The sequence below is a fragment of the Benincasa hispida genome, chromosome 1 (assembly GCF_009727055.1).
Source record: "Benincasa hispida cultivar B227 chromosome 1, ASM972705v1, whole genome shotgun sequence".
NCBI classification, from domain to species: domain Eukaryota; kingdom Viridiplantae; phylum Streptophyta; class Magnoliopsida; order Cucurbitales; family Cucurbitaceae; genus Benincasa; species Benincasa hispida.
Genome location: NC_052349.1, coordinates 34,704,915 through 34,712,734, shown reverse-complemented (window position 1 = coordinate 34,712,734; position 7,820 = coordinate 34,704,915). Strand labels below are relative to the sequence as shown.

Here is a 7,820-nt window from a genome sequence, read left to right as displayed (position 1 = left end):
GAAGGTACAAAGTTCATTTATCCTGTGGTGGCTGCTGAGAAATCTCCAAAAGCATGCGTTGTAGGAATTCTGTGACTGTCTGTTTAAAATTATGGTCAGAATCATAGTACTGAGCACCCCTTGTATGTTCCTTTTTATTAATTGTTAGTTTAGTTTAAAGACACCAGTGTGCATTTTTCTTTACCAGTAAAGTTCTCTTAGGAGTCTGTCGATTTCCCTTTCGTATGCTCTTATTTTTAACATGTTCATATGCTCATGAGTTGTTTGACTCATGGGTTAAGAAGCTGTCCATGTGTAACACATAGTATTAAATTTTCATTCACATCTTAGATATTTTTTTATCAATATGTATCATCATTTCATCGTAAAAGAATCCATAAAAAATAAGAATAAACAATAAAATATTGCTAAACTAAATATAATAATAGATTTATACATGTTAGTTTGTTTTAGTGACGGATCCAGAAATTTTGTTGATAGGACCTTTATAATCGAAGGGTTGTTAAGGAAGGAAAATTTGAAATAAATAAATAAAGGTAAGGAGTAGGGTTTGAATCTAGGTTTGAAGGGGTTGGAAGTCATATTTACCATTGGGCTAGCTACTGTGTCTGTAATGTATTATGCAGTTATATACATATAAAGAGCATAAAGTTGAGGGTGATTTCCCCTCTCTCCTTAGGTCAATACTAAATCCGTCGGTGGCTTGTTTAAAAATGGGCATAAAGTTGAGGAGGGCTTCTCCCTCCCTAGAGATCTATATTAAATTCGTCGGTGACTTGCTTAAAAATCATAAAATGTTTATTTACTAATTTAAATGTATTTTATACTTTATTTTTATTTTTATAAGTTTATAGAAATATTCATCAACATTGATATTTTATTGATATTTCTATCGATATTTTCATAAAATTAAGATTTTGACATTTCACGTTAACATTTTATTGGTTGTATGTGAGGTTATTTATATTGATTATTTGCATCTTCGTCTCATGAGGTACATAAATGTATTTATGAACTCATATTCATAAAACTACTCTTACAAATTATATTATCTATCAATCAAGTAAAAGTCAATTCGTATTTGATGTCAAAAAATAGATGAGTAGTAAATTTATAGAATGAGAAATTGAACTTTAACTTGTAAGACAAAGAGTTGTAGTTTGTAAGTCGATGTGGTGTCAAGTCACACACTCTAACATTCGAGTTTTATTGAGTTTGTGAATGACTTGGATATTAAAAAACACAATATTGTGTTTTGACGTACCTTTTGACTTACTATATTTTGTTGCTTACAAAGGAGTCTCCTTTCGTAATAGAATTAAAGATTCATTTGTGTAGTCTAAGAATCAGTTGGAATTCTTGAATGGTACCAATTGAAAGAAACTGTCACATAAAGAACGTGCGAGAATCTTGCGGGCTCTTGAAAAGATTCATGGTTGACCCTATGTTAATCAGCGAGGTAGGCTTCTTAGAGCCTTGCTTGACCCGACATGGGGTTGGCCTTATAGGTCTCAACGACCCTCTTGCGGGTCTATCTAGAGCTCAACACGGAGGGTTGTTTATTTTTTGGAATGTAGATAATTAAAATTTTAAATGTCCGAAATTATATGTATTAGAATTTATAGATGTTTGGCATCTTTAGATTATCTGTTTTGTAGGAATATTTTTGCAGATATCTAGGAATATTTTGATATATGTGTTTCTTTCATAAGTTTTCTACTTGAAAATGTCTTCAATTTACATAAAATTTCAAGAATGCCCTCATGACTATTTATTAATTTTATAATTAATTTGATATGATTGGAATTTATATAAACATATTTGTTGTTATCAACTTGAATTTCTTTTAAAATTAATACAATTTATAGTATTTTTATATGTTATTTTTCTCAACAAAATAATGTATCATAATTTAAGATTTTTTTTTTATAAAATAAATATAAATTAAAATATATTGCTAAAAAATAATAAAAATTACAATATAACTAAAAATATATGATATATAATGTTGAAAATATTTATTTTAATTATATAATGTAAATGAAAATTAATGTGTGTACGTGTGTGCGTGTAAAATAGTATAAAATAAAATATAACAAAAGGACAAAAATGAAAAATGAGGATGCCTTTAACTCAGGAATTTAGAAAACCCATGTTTCAGTTGGACATCCAAAACAGTTCAGATGCAACTGCCTAGGCATCCTAGGACACCCGATAATCTTTTTATAATACCATAAAATAAACACAATAATTTAAATGTCAACTCTATGGGAATCTAACATGCCCGCGAAATAAACGGACTCCTAAGGGGTTTGGCCCTCCCTTACATATGCCACCTGTCTCATCTTTAGGCTTTCGGTTTATGTCTATGCCTCAGGCCTCATGCTTTGGTCTAAGGCTCGACCTTTAGGCTACCGTCTTAAAACTCGACTCATTGGTCTCTGGCCAGATCTACAAGTTGGATTAAGCCACTTGCCTCTCTATTGTGTTTAACTCATAATTTCACTCATAATTGTTTCACGATTAAGAAAGAAAAAAAAATGAATTTACCAACACAACATGTTAGAATTCAGAAAAAAAAAATAAAAAAGAAAAATGAAAGAAGATAAGGGCATATTTTTCTATGTTTACAATTCAAACACAGTTGTAAATTTGAACTTTCTAATTTGAATATTCATAAATTCAAGTTTATTTAAATCGTAGACTAAATACTTCTACAACCACATGTAGAGGTGAAGATTCGAATATCTAACATTTTTTTAATAGATGATATATGTCTTAATTAATTGAACTATGTTTAAATTAATTGGTTGACCTAATTGTTTTCCCTTTTAAGTAAATAGACGTCCTTTCTACTTGTGTTTTACCTTCTACCTTTTCTTACCATTTCTTACCATTGTTTAATATATTATACTATATCATTATAACTTTGAAAATTGTTATATATGTAATATTGCAGTCTTTATGCTATAAGTAGAATTAATCTTACATAAGTAAAACATAATAAGTCAAGGCGGCCTAATAATTAAATATTATTTTTATTGTTAGCTAACAAAGCAGCCCCTATAGCTCAGTGGTAGAGCGTCAGTCTTGTAAACTGAAGGTCTGTAGTTCGATCCTGCATGGGGGCAAAATTAAAATTATACTATTTTTTGTTCTTTTATTTTTTTCCACCATTCTTCAGGTAAGATCTGATTCTTTTTGCAGCCAAAGAGAGAATGAAAGAGAAAACAACACAAAGAAATGTACTTGAATATACAAATAGAATAGGGTAGATAATAAACTTCAAATTCACTTTTTACGATTACATTCCCAAAATTTTACATCTTTCACTCTCCTCCCATTGCCAAAACTAAACTACTATGGTTGCTATAACAACTAGCCCTCTCAACCCATCAGTGAAATTCCTTGCATTGCTATGGTTGCGAAAAGAAATGGCAGAATGTTCTCAAAACTCTCTTTTAACCAACTAATACACTGCAGCTTCCAACAAAACCAAACCAACTCTACACACCCAGGAATTTTTTTGTATTTTGTACATCATCCCTCCCATCACCAAGGGGCACTGGCTACTTCCTTGAACAATTTATCCATATGTTCAATATCAGCGTCTAAAGAGCGAATTTCAGCTTCAAGTTGCCTCATGGTTGCTCTTCTTTCAATGATTTTCGCCAAGAGACTGTGTATTTCCTCTTCTATAGAGTTCCGCTTCAGCTCTGCTTCTCTTTTCTTCTCTGGTTTTAGAGAGAGAGACAATAGTTGGTCGATTCGAACTCGCAGGAAGCCTACGTTCATTCCTAAGCCTTCGAAAGCTGTTAGAGTTTTATCCCAAGTCACAAGGTGTTCTTGTGAAGTGGTAATCTTGCATGCTCTAATGGCATCAGCAATGTTGATGGTCTCTGATATGATTCCTGAAACAAGTTTGTAATTTAGACCTTCAAGAATATGGTCATGAAGAAATGACTTCTGGCTGCAGCATAGCTCATAGTATTTGGTTCTAATGTAACTGGAGAACTCAGAGTCAATAATCAATCCATTTACAGAAATGCTGAAATCGTTCAAATTGTTCACTTTGTCGAAATTCAGTATAGAGTCTGATAAACGAATTCCATTCATAAAGTAAGAACCAAAACTCTCTCTCTCATTTTCAGACTCTTCTAGCACAGGCATCATCTCAGAATCTAAAAGCACGTGGCTATTTGTTTGCTCATGTTCTTCATGGGTATCCATTGCAGGGGAGATGGGATTGTAGTCTTCTTCCGCTTCCTCTTTCACGGGAGCAATGTTAGTCTCTTTGCTATTTACATCCTCAAGGATGATATGTTCCTCCTTAATATGAGGGATGTTTTCTTTGCTATCTACATGTTAAAAGAACAATAGCATGGTGACTTCACCTATGTTCCCATATTGTCACAAATATAGAAATGGAAAATAGCCAAAAAGACTGTGTGAACTACAAAACTTACATATAGGTGTTTGTTTGTTGGAGGCCTCATATTTAAGGCCTAGAGCACCATCAACCTCAGCTGCAGCATTGGATCTCACAATGTAAACCTAAAAACAGCAGAGACAGATGACCATGACAGATTTAAAGTGCTTGAATCCCAAAAGCCGAGTAAATAGAGCCTACAACTGAAAGACTGATCCTAAATTCTCCTCGAATCGACCTAGTTTATTATGTTACCAAGATCTACATCAAAGTTCAATATCTCTGCAGCTAATTATTTCAAACAACGACAAATACTTAGGGCTGAAGAACAATTGGATGGACCAAGGCAATTAGAAGTTTCTCTAACGTTCAACTTTTACTCATACTAAGTGCCAAGTTATGGAAGGCCTGAAACAATTGCCAAGAAAAATCAACTAAAGTCAGAGGAACAGTTACCATAAATCTGTTAGGCATTACTAAATGGAAAACTATGACATCTCCTTGCAGTAATTTGTGAGCTATTGAGAAACCTCGCCATCCAGCACTCAACCCCGTTTTTTCGGATAAATATTTTGTTTCATATAATTTACCACTTTCATCTTCTAAGACCATTGCAGTATCCTGCTTCGGCAAATGGAGGTCACAGAATCCTTTTGGAAGACCCTGCCACGACCCAAAAAGTTCTGTCAAAGGATTCACCTCAGCAATGCACATTTCAGATCCAAGAGAATTGCAGGTAGGTTTACCAGCCAAAATCCTCCTGTGACATGTGATGGGAGCATAACCTTAATAAGACTGGGATAACTAGAAGATAATTTTTCTTGAACCTCCTTTGCTCGTGCCATAACAACAGATTGAGCTTCGAGATCATGGTATAAGCTATCAACAGTTGTTCTCTTGGGTTTTACACTGCAAGTTAAAAGACATAAAATAAAGTATTGAAGAATAATCGAGTTTTTCTGGAGAACAATGAAGCATATCATTGCAATGTCAATGTGATCCATTACCTTCGAGTCAGTGAAAAACTGTGAACTGCTTCCTGATAAAGAATTTTGCATATATTAGTCAGATTCAGTATAAATTCACATGAAAAGGAGACATTCATACATAAAATGTAAGATTTTTCCAGGTGGAGGGCATTACAGGATGCAAAAATGAAATGAATTTCAGAAAATTACAGCAATACAGAAGGAATGGATGCCGTGAGGAGACTGTAAACTAGCCCCCACACATGAGTGGCTGTCACTTCAAAGAAGCACTCTAACAAACTCCTCATCGTCCATAAGCAGTCCAAATATATATGATATGCATCCTAGCCATAGAATAAGTAACGTGAAGAATCACATCGCACATGACAAGCAGACCAGTGCAAGTCAATCAAAATTTACTTCAGACTTGATATCGGAGGGAAGATGCTAAATCCTATAATGAAAGGACAAGAAAAAAGAGAGACCAACATGCATTACAAATCAAAGTCTAGTAACTAATTTTGCAACCTTGATGAAATAAGCATAAAACTTCAATCCAGGTCAAATTGAATCAGGTATGTGTGTAATCAATAATCATTAAAAAGAAATAAAACAAAATTCAGCATATATTCCAAAACTTTAACTAGAATTCTGCCTTGACACCCTGCGCTCCAGGAGCTCAAATTCTCGACTCAAGTGCAGCAGCTTCTTGTGCCATTGACTTGTGTTGGTGAAAATTTTTATTTAAATGAAAATTATATATTTTCATGGGTTTTTGTGAAAATAAGAATCCCACATTGCTTAATTTAACAAGGGGAAATCCTTTATATATGCTCACCTCTAATCCAACCATCTATGTTTTGCACACCATCGTTGTTGGACGAAATTATCTTTTATTACAAAAATATTTTTTGTTATATATATATATATATATTTTTTAAAAATTCATCTTCTGTTTTTTTGACACCTTCTTCACCAGTTCTTTCGCTTCCATCAGCCGCATGCGTCCTCCATTTCTACGCAGTGCGCAATATTCCGTTGGACTCTCTGCCTATAAATTAAGTGAGCGAAGAGTGAACAAGATGATTCCTTCTCTTCTCTGCTCACAGACGAAAAAAAACCTTTCTTCTTCCACTTCCTTTTCTTCACCAGTTTTCCGAGCAACAGAGCATGTACCATTTGCCGATCAGTTCTGGTGCAGTTTCGTGACTGACTTTTCTGGGTTGTTTTATCCTGGGGATGGCATGACGTTATTCCGAACTATTTGCACAAAGGACAAAGCCGCGAAATGTCTTTAGTGAGATCTTCGACTCAACCTTTCACAATTTGTTAGTTTTGCAGGTTCTACTTCTGATGACTGCCGTTTCTTTGTTGGGCAATTGGCATTAACAAAACCAATTTGTCTGTGAATCAGAGTTGTCATCTCCGAACTCTGTCCTACATTTTATGGGGCTTCAAAATGACAAAACATCTACAAAGGGTTCTTCAGAGACAAATTTTAAAAGCTCAAATTCCTCTTAAAAAAATGAGTCATTCTTCGTAGATGATATAATATTAAATTACCCATACGCCTAAGTTTTTGAGTCGGTGATTTAAGACTTTATAATGCCATAAAAAAGCAGAAAAGTCCATTTCAGTGTAAATTCACATGAAAAGGAGTGAAACTGTCAACTGGGTATCCATCAAATTCTGGAAGAATTTCAGATCAGATCTCAATCGACCCAAAAGACAACAGAAGAGAAAAAAACAGAGTGAAACTGTCCACTCACTTGATCATAACTAGTACTCGGTTGTGTACTCGAGACCCAAGTTTTTCTCCTAAGCAGCTTCTCCTTCTTCCTTGGCCTCCACTGGTTCATCTAAGGAGGAAAGAGAGAGAAATTGAAAGCAACTTAGATCGGCCAAAAGCTGAAATGCAAAAGCAGAAAGATGAGAAACCAGAGAAAAAAGACACCACAGCAGAAGAATGAGCAGGAATTTCTCTGTGCTTGTGAACAATGGCCATGGCTGGTGATGAAATGGAATGATGGGGGTGCTTGATTTCAGCTGATTCTGTTACCCACTTGTATCAACCATTTTCAGACAACGAACAGCAAGATCACTATTCGAATCAAACGGTTGAAAATGGAGAGATCAGATGTGGGATTTGAATTTGGGAGACATCTGAACCGTCCGTAGTTGCAAGAGAAGGAATGAGCAGAGACAGTGAGACGTACGGACACGACGCTCTTTGTATGGAATTCCCCACTTTCGTACTATTTTTCAATTATTTCCTTTTTCCATATCGACTCATTTTAGTAATAAATTAATAGTGCACTAAAAAAAGGCAAAAGATTAAGCCTTTGGTTAAAGTCCAAGTATTCCTATAATAGTCATAGATCTTAGTTTATTGGATTTAAGTTATTTCTGAAACGAAATAAGCA

The 7,820-nt window shown here is 34.3% G+C and overlaps 1 protein-coding gene and 1 non-coding gene across 3 annotated transcripts; one reads left to right on the top strand and one right to left on the bottom strand.

The window, feature by feature from the left end:
* The first annotated feature begins 3,059 nt into the window (after positions 1-3,059).
* TRNAT-UGU lies at positions 3,060-3,131 on the top strand. The gene has a single exon. It is a non-coding gene; the product is annotated as a tRNA-Thr (tRNA).
* A 113-nt stretch (positions 3,132-3,244) lies between these two features.
* Positions 3,245-7,612, bottom strand: LOC120087990 (B3 domain-containing protein Os01g0234100). 2 transcript variants are annotated; one of them, XM_039045017.1, is made up of 7 exons: positions 7,352-7,612; positions 7,167-7,256; positions 5,437-5,468; positions 5,176-5,338; positions 4,886-5,092; positions 4,467-4,554; positions 3,245-4,358 (listed from the first exon to the last, which is right to left on the bottom strand). In XM_039045017.1, exons 1-7 carry the CDS (start codon positions 7,400-7,402, stop codon positions 3,553-3,555), a joined length of 1,437 nt encoding a protein of 478 aa, XP_038900945.1. In that variant the 5' UTR covers positions 7,403-7,612; the 3' UTR covers positions 3,245-3,552. The 2 variants fall into 2 exon arrangements, with proteins under 2 accessions (XP_038900945.1, XP_038900948.1); XM_039045020.1 differs by lacking the exons at positions 7,167-7,256; positions 7,352-7,612 and adding an exon at positions 5,608-5,728.
* Positions 7,613-7,820: the final 208 nt, after the last annotated feature.

Excerpts from the sequence above, each read along its gene's own strand:
- LOC120087990 (XM_039045017.1), bottom strand. The coding sequence starts at position 7,402 with ATGGCCATTGTTCACAAGCACAGAGAAATTCCTGCTCATTCTTCTGCT. Across the intron at positions 4,555-4,885 it reads TAATGCCTAACAGATTTATG|GTTTACATTGTGAGATCCAA; the intron begins GTAACTGTTCCT and ends TGCTGTTTTTAG. Across the intron at positions 4,359-4,466 it reads CAACAAACAAACACCTATAT|ATAGCAAAGAAAACATCCCT; the intron begins GTAAGTTTTGTA and ends TTTAACATGTAG.